We start from the raw sequence: 26,237 nt of genomic DNA on the forward strand, positions 1-26,237 counted from the left end.
GTATATCACACTTAAGTACATGAGAAATCCTCTCCATGTTAAAAGCCGGTGCATGCACATTTGGAAGGTGTGTCCACTAATAGTATTCAGGAATGTGTGTGGGCCTGTTCGCGCCTTGATGGTGCAAAGTAGTCGTCCTTTTACATACATATATATATATATAGGTATGTCTACATATTTGAAATCCACATTTACACCATCCGTGGCTCTCAGTAATGAAATCCTCTATCTGAGCCTGCTGCTACTTGTCTGAAGGTGTGTCTACTGTATGTGTGTGTTTCGTTTTTGTGTGTGGGTTCAGTTGGATGGGTGGGGGTTTAATTGGCTGTGGTTTGGGTCCTTGAGAAACCAAATATATATTGTTTCTGTTAAGCATGTGGAAGTGATTTTTTAGATATAATTCTGATGATGGTTGTGTGTAACGACAGTGCTGGCCAACATGTGTTTTGAGGCTCTGTGAGATGTTGCCTGTTCTTTTCCTTGCAGTTTAGTTTACTGTATTAGACAGTTATTGGCTAATTACAGCTGTTTCAAGCTCCAAACATTACAATGATATTAAATAAACATGACACACCAAGGAAATTGCATATATTGTTTTATCGACCAGCTTTCAAACTCGGTTTTTGTCCCCTCCGTGCCTCTTGTTGCAGTTGTGTCACTTTGTTGTTAAAGCAGAGAAATGTGCTTAGATTCTAAAACTATTAGGTCATCCAGAGTCCCCACCTTTTAGAATTGCTGGCAGGCATGCTGTGTGTGTGTTTGCAGAGGCACTGTGGTCTCTCTTCCACAGTGTGAAGGCCTGGTCAGAGTGTGTGGGAGCCAGGATCTAAAGAGAAAAGGTCTGTGGCTGTGACCTGACCCTGAATATTTGCTAATGTGCAGCTTTAGCAAAGGTCCCCCTTTCCCCTGACCGGTTTTGACAAGCTACTTCCGAAGTAATGGCTCTTAATTTCGGAGTAATTGCTATCTCTTAGCGATGAGGAACAACCCCTCACCCGGACTGAAAAAAATCTTAATATGTCTAAGACCACAGGTTGCCGGGGTCCTTTTTCTTCTGTTCCAGAAAGCCAGAGACCCCTGCTGTTCCTTTTGCCCAAGAGAGATTTGTGTCGAGTGTGAGGCCCTAACCTGAGGAGACAGAGTGCAACGAGTCATGTGCTTGTCTTGGGATGAGTGTTTGTGCTGGGCAGGAGGGTGGAACATGGGGGAAGTTGGGGGCTACAGGGTCAGAGGAAAGAGGGCGGGGGGAGGGGGGCACCCACTGCAGGTGAGGGGGATTAGCTGCTGCAAGAGGCCCAAAGAAACTAAATACAGATCTGTCAACCTAATCCTCACAAATAGAAAACAGAGCTGCCCTCCCTTCACAATCCACATAGTTCAGCACATCCACCTCCTGCGCCGCTGCCCCCCACTTTCTACCTCAGGCTCTCCTTCTTCTTCTGTTTCTCATCAGCTTTTGGCTGTTGCCAGTCTGGCTCTGCCGCAGACTCCCTAATGGCTCCTCAAACCAGCATCTCCTCAAGAGGAGCTGACTGATCACCCAGGGTCCTCTCTGACTGACAGGTCAACACAGCCTCACCGAGTGATGAGAGCAAGAGTCAAAGGGGCAAGGCCTCTCGCCGCACAGACAGGAATCTAAATGGGACCTCTGCCTAGAGCCGTGTGAAGCCGGGTAGTGCTTTATCAGGCCCACACACCTCAGTAATGGATGCTGATAATTATGCGGCGTGGCGAGGAGACCGGCTCAGTGTCAAGCCCGGGATCTGTGCCGATGACACCGGTGACAGAGTGGATGAGTGATAACATCCTGCGATGGATAAGCGCTGCTAAGCCGGGCATTACGGAAAGCTTAGCTAAAACGGTGTCTTGGAGGGCCAGTCACTCCGACTATAACTGATGGGTCTGGCTGGACTACCAGTTCTAAATCAAATCCCAGCGATGCTGGGGTTCCCGGGCGCCGTATCTGGTTGCAGCAAATACAGCGCGGTGACAGTACGTGTAGACAAAGACATTAGTATGCAAAGTACAACTTTTCAAATATAAAATGCATCAATTTCTTAACATACATTTCCTGTAGTTTCTTTCAAATATGTTTCTTATGTAATTCTAAATCATAGGTCAATCATAATATGTGCAGAGATTTATCGTTCAGGCATCAATTACTCTCTAGCTTTTGGCTCTCCCTCTCTGGATTTTCAAAAGCGACATCAAACCGAAAACCTAAGTGGGCTAAACAAAGTGAACTATTTCAAAGCTGTTTCATATGCCCACCCCCTCTCTTTTCTTCTGCCCGTCTCACAGCTGTGTCTCATATGTTCATGAGGCCCCTGGAAGTGTGAGACACCAGAAGGGGAACATTCGCAAAAGCTCAGCTCCACCTGGTTAGGCTGTTTTAACAGGCCGCCGGTTTGTGCAGCGCACGCAGTGGGGTTACGTCAAAAAACGTAGATGAGGGAGGACAGGACAGGCGGGCAGGGAGGGGAGAGAGGAAAAAATGTGCCTCTCCACCTTTCTCGTGTCCTTGCACCCCGACCCCACACTGCTTCATCTGAGGGTCAGTTTACCCAGGAAAAAAAAGTTTTACTGTATCATCTGTGGGTGTGCTTGCTCGAACCCCCCTTCGCCGAACCTTATCCGACTCCCTGGATGCACAGGTCTTCAAAGGACTGCCGCCTGCTGCTTTTTGAAGCAACACATGAAATAAATATTAATTTGACCTCTGGCCGCATGCTTTGAGCTCCTAAATGGAATTAACCTGGCCGATGGAAAGAGACCAACTCCTCCTGGAGATGAAAAGAAAAAAGGAGAACAAATTAAACGTGAGACACTAGATGACACTATTACTGACGTGTGAGTGGTTTCCCAGAGATGTTTGGCTGCACTGCTGTGTGGTCTTCTTCGCAGCATCATGCTCCAACCTGTTGGAAAGAGTGCGGAGGTGTGCGTTTGTTCAGACTGTCTTAGATCACCAGGGACTGAGTGCATGTGTGTTTGTGTGTGTGTGTGTGTGTGTGTGTGTGTGTGTGTGTGTGTGCTCTGATACTCTAGGTCAAAGGTAAGTTTGACCTAATGATTTTAAAACTACTCATTTACAAAACAAATAGGAGGAAAAGGTCTTTATAAGGTGTGTCTCTGTTTTTCAACTAAATTATCAGTTTGTGTTTTATGCTCCACTTATTTGTATGTATTCACACAGGTGTTGACAGTGTGTATTACGATTTGTCTTGGCAGTGCATTTTCGATACAACAGTGAATTTAAAGTCACATACCTGAGAAAAAAATGTCACTATACTTTTGGAATTTCTTTCAAGTGTGTCATTGGCGGAAAGTTCAAACGCTGTTTGTTCTGCCTTCCTGCTGTAGTCCCCCTTGTCAAAGGCCCCTCAGTGCTGCTCACCCGGCCTGGCCTCAGCCTGTGCCCGCTGTTTACTGGGACCGCCACCAGGCCCGTGGAGGCCCAAACAAAGGGGGGTCTGTTTCTATTGTCCCCACCAGGATTGTCAGCCCCTCTCTGGGCACAAACTGCACAGAGGGCTGGGGGATGCTGGTGGAGCAATGCGGGGGGGGGGGGGGGGTTGACCTCATCAGGCTTACGGCGAGGGTGGGAGAGCAAGTAATTGAGACAATGAAAGAAGAGGAAAAGAAAGTGAGAACGAACGGAAGATGTATATTTACAGCCAAGGCCCCTTCAAGCCCCCCTCTGTCGGAAACTGCCGTAATGTAAACACCTGCGGCCATTAGCTGATTCTATCTGAGGCACCGGATAGAGATGTTTATACGTTACAGGCTACTTCTGAAAGACAAGTTAAAAGCAGAATGGGGATTAGGTATATACAATGAGTAGTGGCAGGCTATGTATGCTTTCATGCTTAAAGCCAGGTTGAACTGTCATCTCAAAAAGGAAAAAAAAAAGGAGTGGAACGCCTTTGAAACTACAAACAAGCACAATAACTAGACAGGAAGGTGAGCTAAGTAAGACCCCAAGACACACTTTGCTCCCTTTCCTCCCTTCTTCTGTTTGCAATCATAGCTTAAGCCGTCTGGCAGCCCTCTCTCGCTGTGCCATTGAAGTCTAATTTTACTGTCATAAAAATCACCTGGCAAAAGGAGCCTGAAAACATCTCCGCGACACAGCCTTTAAAAAGCCACTCTGTGAGCAACGGACACTGCGCAGATAAAGCGGTCGTTGGAGGCCATCTGAAATCCCTCCGCTCATGTCAGCGAGAGCAGAGCGCACAAGAGGGTCAGCGGCGTTCCATTAAAGTGTGGTGTTTAAGAGGTGCTGGTGCCAGGGGGGCAGATGGAGGACTGGAGCAGCTGCCAAACATCTGCATCCCTCCTTTTCCAGTCTGCGCTCTGTCTGTTCACCACTGCCTTTGTCACTAACTTCCTGTTATAGTGCTGGAGACAGAGAGCTGGGATAAGTTCACAAATGCCGTGTGAGACAGCAGAGCTGAGGCTGCCTTTCCTGACATCAAAAGACAACTGAGGTTGGAGTCTATACGACCACATGAACCGAGGTATTCGGGGAGTGCACCTGCTGATCGCTGAGAAACTATTTCGGTGGAGGCAGAGCAACTGCGTGTTTCAACCTCACCCAGATTCTGCAGCGCTGGAGCTCCCAAAAGTAAATAATTACTCTCTTATTAGAGGTCTATTTTCCACCCACACTGTTTGGCCTATTGTCTCTGCCTGCACGTCTGTCATAAGTAAATTCACACAAGCCTGCAGGTCAGAGCAACTGTGGGAACGAAGAAATAAAGACTTCTTCTTTATTTGATGCGAAGCATCTTACAAGTCTCTCCCTAATCCGTCATGTGTTTGCACACGTAGCCTCAAGTCTTTCTCCAAGTGGCAACAAAGCTGAGCAGCAACCTCTCTCTCTCTCTCTCTCTCTCTCTCTCTCTCTCTCTCTCTCTCTCTCTCTCTCTCTCTCTCTCGCTCTCTCTCTCTCTCTGCTCCTCCCAGCAGCACATTGCGCCTCCTCAACTTGTCCGTGTCTGCCTTCACTCTGCGCTTCACTTGGTGGCTTTTTGATCACAGGTTGTGTGTGAGAACACAGATCCACGCGGGACGCGCTCAATAATAATAAAAAAAAGGACTTTAAAGTTAATTTGATGTTTCACTTGGGAGCTCTCCCCTCAACATGAGGGTCCGTGACTGATTTTAGAGACACGGACTGCCCGCAGCTCAAAGTTTACTGTCCTTTTTCTTTGAGTTTCGCTGAACAGAACGGAGCGCAATTACGCACGGCGAGCTCCATGGCACCGATCCTGGATAGACGGGCGCCCGCTCTGCTCTTGGTCTGGAGCTACTGCGTCCTCGCGGATACTGCCTTCACGAACTTTACTTTGGACAATGAGTTCCACTCCAGTTTCATCCACCGGCGACTGAAGAGCCAGGAGCGCAGGGAGATGCAGCGGGAGATCCTGTCGATCCTGGGGCTGCCGCACCGACCGCGACCCCACCTCCACGGGAAGCACAACGCTGCCCCGATGTTCATGCTGGACCTGTACAACGCGATGTCCACAGAGGGGGACGAAGACAGATATTCATACCCCTACAAGCCCGTCTTCACCACACAGGGCCCCCCGATAGCCAGCCTGCAAGACAACAACTTCTTGAACGATGCAGACATGGTCATGAGCTTTGTGAATTTAGGTAGGAGCTTCGTTCTTTCAAGCTTTCCATGGCCAAGAATAAAATATGTGCTCTGAAAATGAATTTAGGGGGAAAAAAAGTACCATATTTTCAAGCAGTTAAACGCATTTAAGTAATTATTCTATTGTTGATGGAGTCCTAATGGCATTTGATGTGATGGATGACACAAAAACAAAAAAGGACACAGTTTACAGTTGTTGTTGTTGTTGTTGTTATGACTTTTAGACTTCTTTCCCCCATTGCTTCAAGAAAAGCATGTTTTTTATATGAACTATCTCTGGCTTTATGAAATAATGGTGTCAGTCAATATTGTTTAAAGGTGATTTAGCAGAAGCACATGGTTGTTTCACTTTAAGAACCACCCTATATACTTTTCTGGTGTATGCACACCCACACAAACACACACACACACACCTGCATGCACACACAGGAGACCAGCACAATAAACATGCTCGGGCCTCCACACAACTAGGTACACTTATCCAGATAATACCAGGAGTGTCAAATTCCAGTGTCCCCTTCTCTTAAACAGCTGTGCAACCAGCTAATGTTCAGGTGCTGGGGCTGTGGATGATGGACCTGCAGAGCAGCTAATATGTCAGCCCTGTGTTATCTCAAGAATGAGTAAGTCAACAGCAGAGCGGGTTCAAAGTGCACTAGGTCCTCCCTTCTCTCTAATCTCGAGACATCCCTCTAGACGCTCACACCACCGAGCAATGCCAGTCAGCCATGATCTGAATTTACTTGAATCGCATGCAGTTGTTTCGAATATTGAGCTGTGATGTTGGAGGATGCACTTTGGTCCAATTGTTGTGTTAAATGTTATTCCATAAACGCTTATCTAATCAGAATATTCATTGAAATCCAGCAGTCGGGGATTGTTTTATTGCTGTCAGCAACAGGTTGTTAAGTGTGAATAATCACAACATTTGCAGGCTCCATGGACAGATAAGCACACCATTATAATTAAATTTGCTTGACAAATTATGTAGTCACAGCAACAGCTTCACTTATGTTCTAGATGAGTCACAGTAGCACATTGATTTGGCACGAGACAGACAAAACGATAAATCTAAGTCTGAGGAGATACACATGACAGTGAGTTTTTTTTTTTTTTTTTTGTGAATTCCTGCAAAGATTCTTCAAGGTTTACGCTCAGTACTGGACGGGCCATTGTTGGAGTGTCTTGGCAAGTGAGAGGGAGGTGACACTGGTTCCTGAACTGCACTGTGTAATTACTGTGGGAGCTGCTGCATTGTGACTATTTTTGACGGGCTGTGACACAGATGGATTCGACCGCATAGACTCGCAAAGTCAAGGGCCAAGGCTGCAGTAAACTAAGAGGAAAAGGAGCATTTGACAGAAAAAGACAAGCAATTCGGTTGATCCTTTTTTTTCACAAATATGCTCAAAATCAGACAGAAAAGGGAATGAGGGATGAGCGGCGTCAGCCAGGTTGAGTCCTCTTCATGGCACATGCTCAGTGTTTCCATATTTGTGCTTCATTTGGATGTAAAGCAGGCGTTTGTCGTCACATCTGCCACGTGTTGCGTCTGTCAGCGCGACTCATTGTGAGGTTTGCTCTTAAGTCTCGTATGATACCATCAAACGCCTGTCCAAGCGGCTTGATTCAAAACAGCAGATAATATGCTGTTTCATTATCCTTCACACGAGAGAGCGAGCAAGAGCGAGAGAGAGAGAGTGAGAGTGAGAGAAGAACTTGATGGCTATCAAATGGATTGACTGTTTCCTCTGCAAATTCCTTCCTTTCCACATTTGCTCGTTGTGGTTTTTGTTTTCTTATTTAGGTTGTCTGAGAGCAAAACGAGTGTGGCTTTTATTTAAAAACCGTCCCTCAAAACCCTGCGTGTCTCCATAACTACCAAGCCCAAGGTACATTAGTCAGACTTTGTACCCTGGTTACTGCTTCCCAAGAGCCATGTTTCCCTGCACTCGTTTGTATTTTTATTGAAGGCAAAATGCTGCAGCAAGAATGTTTCTGCATTCAAACCCGCATCTAGAGGACGTATTTTGATGCACTGAGCCTTGCTTTGTTCTAATTCAAACATGATCTCTTCCTTACTGATTGCTTCTTAAAGGGGATCTGATGCACTTTGTTGTCAGCTGGTGTGAGCGCGGCGGAGTGCGTCCCGGCCAGCGAGGGTGGGTGTGGATGTTGGGATTGACCCGGGCCAGGAACGTCCTCGTACTGAGTCACTTCAGTTTAAAAGCCCAGCTGTGTAAATGCCTTACAGCATACATTCAGAATGTACACACGCAACACAGGTCACCCAGCCACTGGGTGTGTGTGCCGGACGTGTCGCGATAACACGCCAGCGACTCAACACACACGCACACACAGGCCCATTGCTCGTGTCTCGAGGTGGCAACACAACACAGCATCATATTCTCCTGTAATAATTATTTATTGTGGTCGTGTTGGTTTCTGGCAGCATTAGCGCTCAGCCACTGTGAGTGAAGGCATTTCCTTCCGAACAAAACCGCAGCTTGCTGAGCTCTCGGCGGTTGCTTTGGCTGGTGCCGATGCACGGTTGAGTTCAATTAATGCTAAGCTTTCACACACAGCCGTCAGCTATTCAGGAACATGCAGGAGTACTCACAGCGGCCACGTACGCCTTGACACCCGCAGGAAAGGGCTGTGACTTGGACGTCTGCTATTTGCATCCTGGATGACTGAAAGAGCAGCAACATCATCACCTGTGCTCGTGTTTAGTTTATGTGTGTGTGTGTGTGTGTGTGTGTGAGGAGTTATTGTCCCTTCCTGTAAGATGTTGTCATTAGGTGAGTTAGTCACTGCTTCCTTATTTTCCCAGTTCTCATGCAATCCCTCTTGGATCAGAGTAACGAGAGGGCGAATAGAGACGGCTTTCAACCAAGGCAATAATTCAATGTCACGTCTTTTCCACATGTTAAGTGTTTATACTGAGATAGTAGTGCTGTGTCATTGTTATTGTTCAGAGCTGAGAAAAAGATGGATGTTGTTCAGTGCTTGATCTGCCTGTCAACAAGTCTTAAGTCTCCTGACACTATCAAAATTCTGCTTCCTGTCTGTGACCCTCAGCCTCATGCCCCTCTGGGTCACAGCAGCACTGTCAGGCGAGGTCATGGCACTTGCATTTCTTTTAAATTCTTGGTATTTTAGTGAAATAGCAGCAGCCCTTAGCTTTAAAGAAACATTATTTAGACCGAGTGAGCTAAACGTCTGTAAAAGCCTCTTCACTATAGTATACATGTGGAGCTCTGTTGACATTCCCATGAAGAGCTCTGTGTATAGATTAATCCAAAGTCATCTGCAGTGCTCACGTTTACTTAAATGAGGAACGAGTTAGAGGCTCATTCACACACTTGTAACTGTTTTGAAGTCTTCAACAGAGACAGAGAGAAGTCATCATAGCAAACTTTGACTGTCGTGACTAATACTGAAAATATCCTTGGTACTCAAGCATTTTGATGAAATTTGTCAAAGAAAAAAAAAAAGAAAAAAAAATTGAAAACACCACCATTTAATTTAATAAGTCAGCATAAAACACTAAAATCTTATTTTAGGCATTTGGAGTTATTTATACAGTATAAAATACACCACTGAAAAACACAGTTGTCTCTATCGTCAGTTAATGTTTCAAACAGAAAGGATTAAAAAGAAACATTAATGCATCCTACCACCATTCTGCATTCAACAGGTACCACATGAAAAGTGAAAATATAATTTAAATTAAAAAAATATATAAATGTCTATGTAGCTCCACACCATTAACCAGATATGAATAAAACATTTCTTATGCAGCATTAAGATAAATACTATCATATGTAAATAAATACACGCCTCAAAACACTCCAAGTGACCGATGAGTCCTCTCCTCTCTCCGGCATAAAATAATCATTATTTTATATTTGTTTTTAAAGTTCTGTGTTCATTCTGTCCCATACTTTTGTAGCATCAATGGTCAAAAATAACTATTTCATTGTTGTTTAATGACTGCAAATTTTAAAAATCAGCAGTCTCTCATGATAATACTTTCTCTGTAACTGAAGTAGGTCAACATTTGTTTCTGGAAACTCAGAAAAAGCAGTAAACAAATATCAAGCCACTGAAACACGTGTGGCCAGGGTGTGTTTAATTGTTAAGTGTTCTGCTGCTGTTAATCGGCCCCAGATGCGATACGTCTTACTAAATGGAGCTGAAAAGCGGTAAACAAACACATCACCTCTGCTTTCTTTTCCCTCATTGCTGCAATGCGCCACATTTCGGTAGTCGTCATCTCGCGCTAACTGAGTCGAGCTGCCGGACGAGGCGAGAAGTTTTCTTATGGAGCCGTGAGTCACATCAAAACTCGGTTTATATTTAACCGTGAGTCCAGGCAGTGATCAGACATTGTAAAACTATTGTACTGTGGAGTGAGTCAGAGCACAACTGGCTAATTATCCCCTGTGTGTGTGTGTGTGTGTGTGTGTGTGTGTTACCTTCGTGACCTGACAGGACACCACCTGGCCCGCCACCAGTCATGACCTTCTGTCTGCTCCCTCAGAAGCCGTCACACGCTTGTCTGCCAGTCCTCTCTGCTTTATAGTACGTGTTAAAGGCCAGATAATGGAGAGCAGCGAAGGCTAGAAATGTCCAATTAGGCTGTTGGAGGTTTTGTGTTTCGGACAGCGTTGTGTCATTTAGTTCGCACCCTCGTGCTGGAAGCAGTAGTGTCACGCTATCGTCGCACTGGAGGAACATAACTCCACTTTTATATTTGATATTAGATTATCCATGTCATTTCCATTTCTCCGGACCTCCAGTGTGCAACGCGCTCATATCTAGCGCTCATCCTGCCTCCCACCCTTCCTTCTATCACTTCTTGCATTCCTCCTCACAGTGGGCCGCTTGTGGCGCTGAGCTTAATACAGATGTTTCCCTCTGACTGCAGGCCAAAACAGCTGTGTGGAGAAACTTTATCTTTCCAGGGTCCGCTCGACTCAGCCTCCACCGTCACGTCTGGCTCGGTCTTCAGTCTGTCCTGCGACGACTGCCACCTGACACCGAATTTCCCTGCCCCCCCCCCACCATGAGCGAACAGTATTGATCATCAGCACTCACCCGGCGGTTTTAATTAGTTAGTTATCATACGGCCCCAGTAGGGTTGTGTGGTGTTTAGTGTTCAGCCTCCTACTTCAGCCCTCATCTCCAGAGACTCCAGCCTCCTGCGCTCGCAGACATAAAACATTTCAACACTTTCTCAAGTTCTTTTGTATGTTTTTCCACTCCCCACTTCTCTCACACACACACACACATACACAGACTGCTCACACGCACGTGCACGTACACACACACATTACCAAAAAAGTATTCCCTTCCTCTCAAATTAATTTCTCCCTTTTTCTCTCTTTACTTTTAAACACACACACACAGGCGCGCATATTTGGACTTTTTGCTTAATGATGAATTGATCACACCAGAAGCTGATTCCTTGGCTCGGTTTGACAGAGCTGCTCTTAAAAAAAGTTACAGAGTATGTGTTGAAGGCCACGCTTTGGTCTGCGCTTGCAGCTTGTCTTTGACACTGTTCACACACTGGCTCCTGTGTGAATGCACTTGTGTGTAATATGCATATGCACAAGGGTGAAATGAAATGCACGCGCGCTTTTTTTTTTGTGAGCTCAAAAGGAATGTCTCTGGAGCTAATTAGTGTTATTGAGTGCATGTTTTATTGCCTTGCACTGGACAGGGAGTGAGCAGAAGCAGTGGAATGCAACAGTTGGTACAGATAGCCCTGCCTTCCTGTCAGGTAATTTCTCCTAATGCACTCCTCGGTTTGATTGATAGCATCAAGATCTGTTGAGTAAATAAATATCCCTAACGCAGACAAAGAATCTCTCCTCTCCCAGGCTTCCAGCAACTCCGCAAAGAGCACAGCTGGCTTGAACCAGAGAAATCATGTTCTTATTTTCACATTTATTATCTCTCGCGTTCACCTGTTGAACCCAGGAGTCCAGGATGACATCTGGATGTACGTAGCAGAGCCTCCGTGCACTTGGCCAGGCTGAGGCACTTGCTGGGAGAGATGATGAAACACTCTGCGGGTGGGACTTGACAATGTGGCAAGTGGTCAAAAAGCCCAGATGTACTGAGCAGCAGGCATTCTCTGCTTTAGTGATGGACGGACCGCCTTCACTGCCAGGAATGCTGAGATCAATTTAGTTTTTCTAATAATCCCTTTCTCTTTTTCTGTTTTACTTTTGTATTTATTCAAACTGTGGCTTTGATCTTGCAGTCACTGACTTTTCTAACTTGGGGAATGGTACTTGAAAGTAGTTTGCTTCCACCCATGTTGCAGCTTTTCTGTGATCTGGATAAGTTTGGCCTTGCCTTATCAGTGACCGGGAGCATCGGAGACTCCCCTGCACGTTCATGAAGACGGGTTCCAAGCAGTGAAGCTGAGGCTGCAGATGTGGGCCAGAACACGGTCAGAGATCCTGGGACTCGGGGGCACTGACGGTTCAGAGAGGAGAGGAGGAGGAATGAAATGAGAGGAAGGGCTAAAAGCAGAGCGAGGAGGATATGAGAACGAGAATCCGACTGTATCTGTCTGGATTACAAATAGATGCCGTGCATTTCTTAAAAGCAAGTGCATCTCATTCTTGACTTCTTCTCCTTGTGGGAACATCCTGTGCTTGAGAACCTTCGCGTCAGAGCGGTTATGTGAGCGTTTGTGCATAGTAAAACACAGTTTTAGAGCCACCTACCCAGCCCAGTCGCCAGCTGCACTGTGTGATGTGTGCGAGCTCGCCAAGCGGAAGATTGCGTTAGCGGAAGCCCATAACACTGACCAGATTCCTCGCCGGGCTCCAACGGCCAAATCAAAGCTTGTAAAAGCGGAGCAACAACTGTATGCGAGTGCTTTTATGATAAGTGATGAAATATTGCGTCTGCGCGGCGTAGAACAGGAACTGGCTGCAGCAGGTTTGTGTTTATTTGGGCATGTGTGCAGCTGCGTTTCCCCCGTGTTTCCTCCACGGCTAGTTTGTTTATTTTAAAAAGGAATGGGCTGTGATTAAACAAAATAAACAACCAGCTGTTAAAATCAGGATGCCAGCCTGCCCACCGTTTGTGTATAAGACGCAGGATAAAAAATCTCAGAGTGCGTATTGTACGCGACCGTTCCTGAGATCTATAATAAGAGGTGGCTTGGCCGGACGGGGAGGGTGTGGCTGCTGTGGCCACAGAATTAAAGAACATAAAAACAAGGGGATGAGGGCAACAGTGAGTGGGGGAAAGCTGAATAGCTGCGGTTTCTAGTCTGCCAGTTGTTTTATCCTGCAGGAAGTGCAGTGACATTAGCGCTGAGGGATCCCTTTCCACATGGCGTCGCACTCACTCACACGTTATATCACGCCACAAAGCAATGGACGCTGAGGATTTAGGATGTGGTTTCTTTGTTGCTAATGTTGCCTTTCACTCCTACATAATCCCCTCAACAGACCTCTGCAAAGACAAGTTTGTACTTTAGTCTCATTATTCAAGACAGTTTTGATCTGTCGAACAATTTGGCAGGATTTTTGAAGATATTGAATCTTTTTCAAAAGAAGGAAAGAGTTTTCTCGGTCCAGATTATTCAGAATAGCATCGATCATTTCACATGAACTCCATAAAACCATTAGTGTCTGTCAGATTCCCAAGTCAACATTAGAATGATCTGTAAAAATGCAAATAAACTAATCAGTATTGTCATTTCGCACATTGAGTTACTTTCAGAGAATTTTATGCATACAAATTAAAGGTTTTTATATCATATTGGGTTCAAGAAATTTATACTCATATTAAAAATATTCCCAACGTATTCCAAAAATGTTGGGACGGTGTCTTGATATCCAACTGAAACAGGATGTGATGGTTTGCCTCTCACCCATATTTTGTTCAAAACTGAACATAGATAACAGGTGTAAAAGTAAAACTTTTTACCATTAGATGAATTTGATGACAGCAACAGATCTCATCCCCAAACTTTTCAGCAACAGCCTGTAAACATCTGGACTTTAAGGAGACAAATTCCTGAACAAAGAGAGAGTGTGTTCCTGCTAGTCCGATGTAGCATTCTCACTACAGAACAGTCTGGGGTCTTCATTGCCGAAGATTTTATTCCATAAAACAGTTTTTACTGTTGTAATGCAGAGAGGTTAGTGCAGCTCCCACTGTGAATTCAAAAATCAAAAATGTTAATTCATCTCACCAAAAAGCAATTTTCCATCTTGCTTCAGATCATTATCAGTGCGCTTTGCCCAGTGGAAGAAACAGTTTTCAGACTATGTTCACACATGGCTTTGCATGATATCTTTATGAACACTTGATATTTATGAATATTTACTCGTGGAATGAACGGTGATGTGTTTGTGCCCCTATAAGTATCAATTAATACTCCACATTTTCCAATTGGTTAATGAGGATATTCATAAACTCTCAATACATTCATCTGAAGCTTCCTTGTCCCAATATCGATGCTCGGTAATGCCACACATCACGCAGTTTTTCCTTTAATAGATCATTATTTCCTTTGTCTTCCCTTTCCCTTTCACTTGTTACACATGAGCTACACAGCAAAGCACTGCTCAAACAGATTATCAGAGATTTTACTCTGTATGGCATCCGTAAGCTTAGTGCAAATTAACCAAAATACACAGTAATGAATGTAAAAAAACGGGCAGAAGGCCGTGTCCATATCTATCTGCATGTTTAGCCTCAAACGTATTTGGGTCTTTTGGGCCCAACATCAAGTTTTAAGCTGTGACAGAGATTTCTTCAGGCTCTTTGAATCATTCATTTTCACTGTCAATATCATTTTGCAGATAATTGACTTCAATTGTACAATTTTCTAAAATCGGTCAAAAATGTTTCTTCTTACAGCTTGGTCAAGCTCTCTTCCTCTTCTCAGAGTCTCCTAAAAGTACTCTTAAGTTACTATTACAAAAAAACAAAACAGAATCAGATCTTTGCCCTGTTACCAATTACTCTAATCGTTTGCAAAATGTTCCTGCAGCTGTTTAGAATTGCACCGCTTTTTCCCCAGACGTTTATTGCCCCTGTACTAACATTTTAAAATGTCATTGCTGGCATCAGTTTGATAATGATGTGTATTTCACTTCATTGCTTCCTGTTTTTATTTGCATTTGACACGTTTCTCACCGTTTCTGGATTCGGAGATTTATATTAGTGGAAATGAGTGAGAGAGGGAAGCCAAAATGAGGCGGTCAGATACATGACTGTTCCAGGCTGTTGCATACGCAGTATAAATCTCTGGTCCATGATGCTCAGCGAAGCATGAGGTGGAACCCAGCACTACAGTTTTATGGTTGTAGAGGGCAAGCGTTTTTAATGGCTGCAGTGAGAGGGAGAGGGAGAGGTCAGCGATGCTGCAGTGAGCAGAATCTCAAACCTCTCCTCGGCCTTCAAAGTTGGAAAACTCGGAAAAGTTTGGTCTGACCGCAGGTCTTAAATGTAAAGACTCTTCTTCCTGTGGTTGCCGTTCCTGCTTGCACACATGACTCAAACCGTGTGTGTGTGTGTGTGTGTGTGTGTGACTGGGAGCGCACGCACGCACGCATGCGCGCACACACACACACACACACACACATGCAGCGGTGAGTTAATGATCGTTAAGTGCGAGTAAGTTATAGCATGAAACCCGGCTGAACTTTTCCCAGGGATCCGGCGCAGTCGGGCCCGACAGCAGTATAAATACATCACACAGGCATGATGTCATCAGTTGTCGCCGCTCGCCAGTGGGCAGGATATTTCCTAACGTGGTAATCGCCCTACTGTGGGTAGTCACTCCGTACCCGAGAGATCAAACTCTCTTTAGTCTTTATAGGATAAACATCTTGAGCAATTTACCCGTCTCCTCCCTCACTTTGTGGAAACAGTGACTGACTTGTTCCAAGTATTGTATTTAAAACATTGCTAATGTGAGAAGCCACCGCTAAAATAAGGAAAGGCGCAGTGATTCAGTGCAGTATCACAGTTTCCCTCGAGAACATTCAAACTGTGTCAGGAAATAATCCCACTCCGGTGTGATTGACTCCCAGGTCCCTGGATTTGGGCACCAGGTGTGTTATTACAGTTAATGAGCTCCGCAGGGATGCAGAGGGAGGTGCAGACAGTGGTGGTGAACTCCAGGGACGTTACAGTGGGAGGGGGGCGGCGGCGGGGGCGAAGCTTAAGCTGTTGGTAGAGAGAAGTGAGAGTAGTGCCAGGGGTGAATGCAGCCCCCCCCCCCCCCCCCCCCCCCCCCCCCCCCCGCTGAGCGGCGGAAGCGTGCAGGGCAGTTCTGAGGGGTGTGAGGGTGGCGAACAGACACTTGGGCTAATGTGAGCCGTCAGATCTGTCGGCTGCCGCTCCGAAGCCTGAGGTGTCGTAGAAGTGTCTTAGGTCCGCCGGCCAGCGGGAGAGAGGACAAACGAGGCAGAGGAAAAGCGAGGAGGAAAGAAGAAAGAGGCGGCCCTGGCAGAGTGACAGAGGAGTTAAAAGATCACATGTGTGTTAATTAGGATTTTATTACTTTCAACAAACACCAGAATCAACAAACCCAGGAGTGTGTTTGTTCATTCCTCTAAGCTGCCCGATTTCCTCAGAGTTTCCATGGCTTTTTTATTCAATCCAGTAACTATCTAAATTTAAATAAAGTAGATCACAAAGTGAATGTGGTGTTGACTCACAGCAAAACTTACCGTGGCTGCATTCATTGTGACGAAGGCTCGAGTGCCTGATGTGGCTTTGCCGTCACAGACATGGTCTGTTACTGCTCCTTTGTTCACAGATACCGATACCATCATTTTTACATCAGTAAATCTTTATTTTCTTTGCTATTTTCCGAGAGACACGACTGTAGTGTTGGCTTTCAGTGGGAAGTGTCCTCTTTGTAATATAAGATATTTATCCAGAGTTCCCTCAGCCACCCTCTGGTTGCCAGGTGGACAATTAGACCAGAGTACGAAGGAGTAACTGTCAACCTGATAGCTCTGATGTGCGCTGCCGTGCACGTGTGTGGCCCGCTTAAATCAAACGATGTGGGATAACCGTGCATCATCGGCATGTGCAGGAAAAGCGAATCAGATGTCTGATCCAGTGATAAAAGGAGTTTACAGTGGAAGCCTATACATTCACATATGTACTTTACTTGTGTCCGTTGTTGCATCTCTAATTATGGATTACAGAAACCCATAATGATTGTGTTAACCCTGCTGTGACGCACAAGACCGCTCACTTCACAGGCAACACTTGGTAATCGTTGTGTACACACAGTGTAGTGTGTGTTGATGTGTGTGTCCGTGTGACAAGTAGCGACCGATGTGGACACTGGCTACGAAGAGCGAAGGGAGCCTAAGGCGTCCGAGGGTGTGTTCAGCATGCTTGTGGTGTGTGTGTGTGTGTGTGTGTGTGTGTGTGTGTGACACAGGTGGAGAGAAGGCTACTCACTTCCTCCCAGAGGAAATCATAAACGCACCCTCTTGTCTGAGCTTCTTTCCCCCCGTCTAATTACTTCCATTCAGAGAGGCCTATAAGAGAACAACAGTAAAATAAAAGCAGGGTAACAGCCGCGCTCTTCGGCCGGCTCCGTTTCTGTCTGCAGCGCCTCTGATCAAATTTACATTTTAAACAATGTAAACGCGACGTGCCGAGGAAATAGTTAGCGTGGGAGTTTTACAGCAGCCCTCAGCTGCAGGCAGAACATTTTTTTTTTCTTTTACAGTGAAGTGAGAGGCGGCCGCTCTGGAGGCCTTAGAGCAGGTCCAGCGTTCTCCCCAGAGGGAATGCACCTGCACCTGGCCGCAGGAAGAGGTAGAGGCCCACAGAGCTCTTGAAGAATAAGCAGGTGCTGCTGTCATGAAAAAAAAAGAAGCAGAAATGAAACCATGCTTTTGCATTTATGTAAAAGGGAAATGCCTGGAGGAGTATATTACAAGAGTTCATACCAACATTATCAGAAGGCAGATGAATGCAGGGAAAGTTGAAACACTATATATTTTCATTCAGAAACTATTAACACCATAGTTTCTTCTGTTGTGTTTGAGTCTCCGGGTGAGGACTGTAGAATGCAAAATTGGCACGAGTTTTGACGGGACTGATCTGCTAGAAAGAATCAAGATGAATAAAAAGTGCATCTGGCCGGAGTGACCGGTGTTGAACTGATTACCATTTGTCGTGAAGTCTACATGATCCCGAGCCTCATTGTTTTTCAGAGCGAGACAATGAAAGCTTGAGGCCTTTTTAAAGGCCAACAGAGAGCAGCGGCGCCTCTCACCAAAGATAATTCTATTATTTCTCATTCTCCTCCTCTGGCCAATAATTTCTCACTGCTGCTTCTATATATTTTCTCACACCAAGTGTGTTTAAAAAAAAAAATGAAAGAAAGAATGTACTCTCCTGGGACATAGCACACCAGCAGTACAGCGAAATACGAAAAACATTTGCATCATTGCAAAATAATATTACGAAGAGCTGATATAAAAAAAAAAGTATGCCGCCATAAAGTACTCTCTGGAATTCTGGCTAGTTATTGCAATGCCCCCAAAAGGTCATGGATACAAGTTTGTGTTTGTGCATGTGTGGGGTGTGTGTTTTGCCTCCGTTGTGGGCACTCACAATTTTGAGACTTGTAAGTTTGGGGACAAATATGCAAAAAAACTTAAACCTTCAATTTTGAGTTAAGTATATGTTTGGACTGAGGTTACGGTAAGATTAACGGAAAGGTTACGATTGCATCACAAACTGGAGGTTTGGATCATGTTGTTAGAAGATTGCTTAATACATAAGAGATCGTGTGGAGTTGAGAGCATTTAGCTCAAAGAATAGAGGCTTAGTGTTATATAAATATACAGTAATATATTCTAAAATGTTACTATTGTGGAAAACTGAGGTGGAAACAGTTGCTTAGTCCATTTTATATTAAGCAGATGCAAAGAAAACTTGATCCAGGTATCTTCAGAGCCTACAAGTGCAGCAGTGACCTTGTGGGGGGTCTGTCTGACAGTTGATAAAGAGTGAGGTGGAGGAAGACCTAGAAGGAGATGAGATAGAACACACTGACCCCTGGGATGTCCTGCTGGGACATAAGAGGGGTAAGGTTGAAGGGGCACATCTTGAATATTTGGGGGGGTTAAAAGGCTAAGATGGGGAGTAGAGAGGGGAGGGGGATGGGGGGGGGTGTACCAAACACGGAGAACCCGGCTCATGAGAACCAGATGAAGGGCAGACCCGATGGCTCTCTGGGGCTATGAGGGGAAGAGCAGAGGAAGAAAGGGGCTCATAAAGCTGTCAGAGTCCGCCTGCATCTCTCTATCATGACGCTGTGCGCTCCAGATGCATCGCCTCTCGCCCTCGTGCTCGTGGATGTTTCGATCACAAGCCAACACGTGTATAGCATATCCATAGACGTGTTTAATCGGAGCCTGTGCCACAGTCTGACAAGCTACGCCAGCTCCCCGCCGGGGCGGGCGTAATGCATGGAGAGAGTATATTCTAACAGCTCTAAGAGGAAAGGATATTTGTTATTTGGTCACATTTAAAAACATATGTTGTGTTTCCACGAAAGTGGCAGCATAATGCTTCAGAAAAAGCTTTCAAGTTTAACATACAGTCACAGGAACTCTGTCTCTGCTCGTAGACCCGCTGGGTCCCTGGTGATGAAGGAGGGGGGATGCTAAATAGCTCATGTGAAAAGAAAACATTCTCTGCATGCATATAGTCTGTTACAGATCTATTTTTCATTTCGATTTTATGTTCTTTTTTTTTTTTCTTCCCCCAGTGGAGCACGATAAGGAATTCCTACCAGTGCGGCGGCATCACAGAGAGTTCAGATTCGATCTGTCAAGAATCCCTGAGGGTGAGGCCGTCACTGCAGCTGAGTTTCGAATATACAAAGATTTCATCCATGAACGTTATGATAATGAGACATTCCGTATCAGCGTCTACCAGGTGTTGGAGGAACACTCTGACAGGTGAGCTTCAATATATGGATTTAAATACAAGACATGTACGATTTGATGGCCTCAACTAAAGTTATTACCTCATTTGATTTGAAGATATGTTTTATGACAGGATCTTAAGATGGTTTTCTTTCTACACATTCAAAGTAAACCTCAAAGTAACCAAGACTTCAAGATCTTCGTGATCATAAAGTGGGTCATGGACCAGAGGTTGGGAACCATGGTTTATAAAGCCAATTAAAGTAATGGAATCCACAGGGACTTTTTTAAAGATGTTCCTGTTGCTGTTGTGCAGCAGCGAATGACGTGACGTGATTTGCAGTGTAGACTTCTCTGCTGTAAATTACCTTTACTGGAAGCAGGTCATGAAACTGTCATTTATCAGCGTCCTTGTTAGTTTTGTGTTTAAGTGTGACTACATTTGTGATAATTTTGTTTTTTGGGGAAAATGGGAACAACCAAAGACAAATTCTACATATCAGACAAGACATATTTCTGATTTTTCCACTACCTTAGAATCACTTTAAATTCATCTGAAAAGAAACTAATTCACTCAAGCCACGCTGAACAGTAAGACACGTGGACACACCTTTTCTGTGTGGCTCCGCTGTACTTTGCAGGAGGTGTATGTGACTCCTGGAACAGCCTGTGTTCGGCTACCCTCAGCTCTTCCTAAAGGTTTCTGTTGTCCAGAGGGAACAACACAGTCATTTATTCCTTTGCCAGAGACGGGCCTGGATAAATGAACGAACGAGAGCTCTCTGACATTCTATCTGCCCGCTCGGAAAATAGGTCGAGATACATGACTGGTCACATGAAGAACAAGAGATTTTGGTCTTCAATGGTGAAAGAGAAGAAAATCTAGAGTTCTCTGTCTGACAATAGGACTGACTTGGACATGCACTATTTCTCTCATTTGCTTTCACAAAGTTTTCTCCTCTTGCAGCTGTGTTTTCCCTCTCCTTTTCTTGCTCTAGCTCCTCTTCTCTTTTTGGCCTTCTGGCTCTCCCACAAAATTCCATCCAGTGATGGACGGTGCGTAGTGTATGAAAGGACCGGTCGTTTATAAAGCCATTATTGTCAATTAAGAAAATGAAGTGTTCCCCTGGGCCTCACCATCTGGAGCCCTCCCCGCCTCCCTAATTCACTCGCTGTCTTGCTCCATCTCTCTCATTGTTTGACTCCTCTTACTCCGTTTCTCCCCTCGATTGGGTTTGCTTTGTGCTTCTACTTGTCACGTGGCTTCGACCGATCATTGATTGTTTGTTCGTTTTCATATCCGCCGCAGGGAGTCGGACTTGTTCCTGCTGGACTCGAGAGTGATTTGGGCCGTGGAGGAGGGCTGGCTGGTGTTTGACGTTACAGCCACCAGCAACCACTGGGTCCTGAACCCCGGCAGGAACCTGGGTTTACAGTTGGCCCTGGAGAGCACGAACGGTGAGAGTCACATTTTCCGCACAAGAATGAAGAGTTGAAGACAGAGAAAGAATGGAACTCAATAACTTCACTATCACATTCATAAGCTTACATCATGGCTGTAAAAGCCAGTGAATCAGATGTTTCTCTCTGATTTGCACATGTAACAAAGACGAATCAGATCCTACTCCTCATCCTTCATCATCAGTCATTCATCGCCACCATCGTCCGTCATGCCCTCAGCATCATTAGCAAGCGTGCGTAAAATACACCGAGTTATCCCCACGATAGCATCTCGCCGGGCGTTTGTCATCGTCAGCCTCGAATGTTTGTCGGTGGGAATGTTTAACAACAAACAGAAGAGCCTGCTCGAGGACATTATCTCCCTCGGGATGGCAGGATGTTACATGTTAGGTGAGGAAAACAGACGCCGTATTGCTTTCAAGTTATGGGAGGGTTGCACGGGGGGGGAGGACGCATCCACGAAAGGGCGTTTGTATGTTGAATCGGGTATGAAAGGTTACAGGTGAGCGTGTACAGACAGGCACGTGGGACGTCCCGCCGCCAGCAGGGACCAGAGGCCTTGATTTACCACCCAGCGGTGATCATACACACATTCTTCTGTGTGAGAACAAGATCGACGCCGCCGAAGAGCAGGCACGCTTACGAAGACGCACATTTTTACAGCTTTACTTGTGGGGTCCACAGACTGAAATATTGCGTTTTCGAACCTTTTGGAAGAGCAAAACCTTGACCCTCTCCTGGAATCTGTCACAGTTTAAAACCTCCTCTGAACACTGAGAAACATGCCTAATAGTGAGGACCGCCATGGTCGGTTCCCTCAAGGTGTGATCTAGTTTTAGACCTCATAAAGTGAGTAAAACAAGAACTCACACACGCGCATGCATGCGTGCGCACATGCACATGCACAGTGGCTTTGATGTTTAAAGCTGCATTTGTTTTGGGCATTTTAGAGGAGAGGAAGGGATGAAAGAAAGGGAAAGGAATTCACAGAAGAAACTGTCACCTGTGAGGCCGGATGTTGAGTTTTAGAGACAACAGAAATGGAATCAATGACTAAACGACCTCACACGTAGGGGGAAAAAAAAAAACCCTACGAATAGTAGGTTGTATTTATTTGGTTCCAAAAACACACGCTTTCTCTTTCCTGTGTTTCTGGATTTCTTTGACACCTGTTGTGCTGGTCTCTCTGTCTCCCCCTGCAGGAGAGAGCATCAACCCTCGCGTTGCGGGGCTGATCGGCCGCAGCGGGCCTCAAAACAAGCAGCCCTTCATGGTGGCCTTTTTCAAAGCCACTGAGGTGCACCTGCGAAGCATCCGCTCGGCGCCAGGGGGGGCCAAACAGCGGAACCCCAACCGCTCCAAAGGGACGAAAAGCCAGGAGGCGCTCCGAGTGGCCAATGTGGCAGGTAAGCGACAGGAAGTGTGTTTGTTGTGTGTGCGTATGCTCGGTGACGATCCTTTCTCATTGGGCTAAAGTGCAGCTTTAATCCCCTTTTTGTCTGCTCTGAGAGGAATTCATGGAATGGGACGCAGGTGACTGGTGTACTGCTCCACACAGAAGAATCTGCCTCATTTCAAACACATTCAGAAAAATATGAAAATGCAAAACTAACCTCACTGCAAGCGATACGATTCCTGCGAGACAAAACATGTAATGCATATGCGGGGCCTTTGTTTTGGAGGTGTGAGAGGGCTATGTTTATGTGAAGCACTGAAACATTAGACTGTAATGCCTTCGCTTCAAATAGCCCTCTGCTGTCTTTGTTTATTTACACAAGCATTACAGAGCAGTGGGAGCCAAGTTCCCTGCATGGAGGTAAGGCAGCGCAGGCTTTTATGGCGGAACACATCTGTGCTGTGCTGTGGGGCAACCGGGGCCACGACATATGGGCCAAATGGGCCTGTTTGGAACTTTGGATACCAGTGGACTTTAACTGGATGATGAGAACCAGTTGCTCATGATCATTTCCAATGCGCGCTGCTCTCAGCGACTAATGTACCACAGAGGCCCAGAGGTCACCAGAAGAAGAGAGAGAGATAGGATTCGATCGAAAACAGACTGCACTTTTATAACACATGGACCTGGTAAGGGGGGGGGGGGGAGGGAAGACAGGCTAAAATGAGCTGAAAAAGGAAAGAGAATGAATAAACTCGGCAGTTATGAAAATATGGCGGGGCGCACACATTGCATGCACATCTGTTTCATCCAGTGGAAAGTCAAAGCCCAGCAGAGTGACCTCTGAGCAGGGTGGCCCATTCATTTGAAACAATTACCAAACTGCTGCTCGATCTGGAGGTGATTTCCTTCAGTCATTGTTTAAAGCTTAACGTTCTCTGCGAGGACACGGCCAGTGTTTAGGTCTGTTCTTTATCACTGCTGCCTAATTGGGGCCTGACTGCAGTAAATAGTTACTCTTGGAGCTAAATAGGATAACAACTCTTGTAATGAAGCATATTCTTTCTCTCTCCCTTTTTTTTTTTGTGTGTGTGTGTGTGTGTGTGTCTCTGCTCTCCAGAAAACAGCAGTACTGATCAGAAGCAGGCGTGCAAAAAGCATGAGCTTTACGTCAGTTTCCGAGACTTGGGGTGGCAGGTACGGAAACCTTTCCTCATCCAAGTCATCACAGATCCTGGGTTTTCTATAAAGGCTGTTAAAAACCATTCTGATGATGTGACATTATGAATATGAGATGGTTTTTCTCTGCCCCCTGTTCTCTCAGGACTGGATCATCGCTCCAGAGGGATACGCTGCATACTATTGTGAGGGAGAGTGCGCCTTTCCACTCAACTCCTACATGAACGCCACAAACCACGCCATTGTGCAAACCCTTGTGAGTAACCATGAAACCAGGGAGCAAAAAGGCAACGGTCATGTTGAGAGTCTAACCGCCTCGTCAGATGTCAGGACAGAGCAGCCGCTGCTGGATGAGCTGCAGCTTTTTGCCGTTGTGTAAACTGTCTGTTTCTTGTTTTGGCTCTCCAGGTTCATTTCATCAACCCGGACACGGTTCCCAAGCCCTGCTGCGCCCCGACGCAGCTCCACGCCATCTCCGTGCTCTACTTCGACGACAGCTCCAACGTCATCCTCAAGAAATACCGCAACATGGTGGTCAGAGCTTGTGGCTGCCACTAGCTTGTCAGCTTCTTCCCATGGACACACACACACACACACACACACACAGTCATGAGTGAAATGCAATGCAATGTGCATTTTCTGAACAATCTTATTGTTGGAAGACAGTTTCCTGAATAGGGCAAAAACGCCATTGTTTTATGTGTAAGGTCGATCTGAGGGGAACGTTCCACAAAGGTTTAAAGACTCCTCTCCACAAGTACACACACACACACACACACACACACACACACACACACACACACACACACCTACACTCACGTTTGTGCTTTCTACTGTGTATACAAGACATTTAAAGCAGTGATTGTACTGTATATTCATTCAGTCAACAATTCCTTTTTTTTTTTTTTTTTTACTTTTTTTAAAAATAATTGTTATAATTATTGTAGTTTATTCTTTTACTGTAGTATATATATATATATGATAAGGATGGGATTTCTATTCCTTTGTGTACAATGCCGTGTAAATATTTTTTTCAAACAAAGCAAGTGTATTTATTTCCTGGAATGTCACTTGGATTTGTGTTTTTTTTTTTTTTTTTTTTTTTTTTTTCCTGACTGCATTGCTGCCTGTTTTGTTTTTTTCATGAAAATACACACAACCTCGACGGAAAAGAAGAGACGTTTGACAGGAAAACACTTTGAATGGAGCGTAAACCCAGCGCACCTCGTCCTGCCTCGTGAACCCGACACATCTTTCATAACAACAATCAACCAGGCTGAGAGAGAGCGAGAGAGAGAGAGAGAGAGAGAGAGAAAGAGGGGTCTTTCATGAAACATCCTGTACTCTGTGTTCAACACTTTCAGGTTTATATTTCTCTGCTGTAATACAATCTGTCATATTTAAAAGGTCTATTTATTGAGAGCCGACTAAGCTGTCCGACAGTGTGCTCCAATGTCTTAACTATGTTTTACTGCTGAACTGGTACAACAATAAACTGGGAGAAAAAAAAAAAAAAAACGATGAAAACCACCTCAATGTATTTTCCTATATCTACATGGAGAGTCTAGTTTTATTGCTGAGCTTTAGGAGGACGCTGGATCTGTTAATATTGTCATTTCTTGCACATATATTCCGCTTCATCTTCAACCTGCTGACCTGCTTTATGGGACTAAAGTTTCCGTATCCAAAAGCGTACGGAAAACTTGCTGTGCTGACTTTGTATGTGTATGTGTGTGTGTGTGTGTGTGTGTGTGTGTGTGTGTGTGTGCATGTCTGAGGTTAATGTCTGCGAGGTGGATGTGGGTTCTTTTCTCTCTCTTTGACTCAGTCTGTTTTCTCATGCATTTCATTTTCAAGCGCACTCAGTCGAGGCGTAGTGAAATGTGCAACATAAACGAGACCGCCTGTGAAGCGTTTGACACTGACGTTATATAGTGAGAGCTATATTCTGCCCACCGATTGCAGAGAATCATGGGGAAAAAAAAACTGGCAGCCCAGCGTGGGCGATTTTGTATTCCGTGTCTTTCAAGATGTATAGCACTTTACACCTTACTGTCTGCCAATCCCATCGCACAAAGCTCTGAAAACACATCAGACGGCTCCGAATTAAACTGTAAATTTTTTCAGTCTAGCTGGTGGTGTTTTTGCTTTGAATGTCATTCACTGAAAGCTGCTACAGAAGTGAGTGTTGAGGGAAGAAAATGTGGGAAAATTCTAGCTTATGAACAACAACATCAACAATGAGACTGGTTCTGCAAGGTTTGGGAATTACTAGAATACCGAGCTCTGATTAGAAAGCTGAGAATTAAGTTTAGGAACTAAAAAGCTCCGTCGAAGTGTCGTGGTTGACTCTCTCCCCACCTTGAGTCCCAGGTGGGCTTCAGGGCCCTTCTGTGTAGTTTGCATGTTTCCTGTGAGGTGGTTTTCTCAGGGTTATTTCCTCCCACAGTCTAAGAACATGCATAGCTGGTTCCTTCAAAGGACTAAAATGAACATACAGAGATATTGAATGATTCATTTACACGTTCACCTTAATAAATAAAGGGTTGAAATGGTCATGAAGGCCTTGCAGCTATTA

General features: G+C 45.2%; 1 protein-coding gene across 2 annotated transcripts; it reads left to right on the forward strand.

Annotated features, from left to right (window-relative positions):
- The first annotated feature begins 5,008 nt into the window (after positions 1-5,008).
- Positions 5,009-25,177, forward strand: bmp7b (bone morphogenetic protein 7b). Of its 2 annotated transcripts, XM_030117907.1 has the most exons (8): positions 5,009-5,661; positions 19,464-19,656; positions 20,933-21,081; positions 22,287-22,490; positions 23,601-23,677; positions 23,805-23,915; positions 24,068-24,265; positions 24,418-25,177. In XM_030117907.1, exons 1-7 carry the CDS (start codon positions 5,262-5,264, stop codon positions 24,215-24,217), a joined length of 1,284 nt encoding a protein of 427 aa, XP_029973767.1. In that variant the 5' UTR covers positions 5,009-5,261; the 3' UTR covers positions 24,218-24,265; positions 24,418-25,177. The 2 variants fall into 2 exon arrangements, with proteins under 2 accessions (XP_029973767.1, XP_029973766.1); XM_030117906.1 differs by having other exon boundaries at positions 24,068-25,177.
- Positions 25,178-26,237: the final 1,060 nt, after the last annotated feature.

This window comes from Salarias fasciatus, chromosome 20 (genome assembly GCF_902148845.1).
Source record: "Salarias fasciatus chromosome 20, fSalaFa1.1, whole genome shotgun sequence".
Taxonomy (NCBI): Eukaryota; Metazoa; Chordata; class Actinopteri; order Blenniiformes; family Blenniidae; genus Salarias; species Salarias fasciatus.

Excerpts from the sequence above, each read along its gene's own strand:
- bmp7b (XM_030117906.1), top strand. The coding sequence starts at position 5,262 with ATGGCACCGATCCTGGATAGACGGGCGCCCGCTCTGCTCTTGGTCTGG. Across the intron at positions 19,657-20,932 it reads TTGGAGGAACACTCTGACAG|GGAGTCGGACTTGTTCCTGC; the intron begins GTGAGCTTCAAT and ends TATCCGCCGCAG. Across the intron at positions 21,082-22,286 it reads GGCCCTGGAGAGCACGAACG|GAGAGAGCATCAACCCTCGC; the intron begins GTGAGAGTCACA and ends CTCCCCCTGCAG.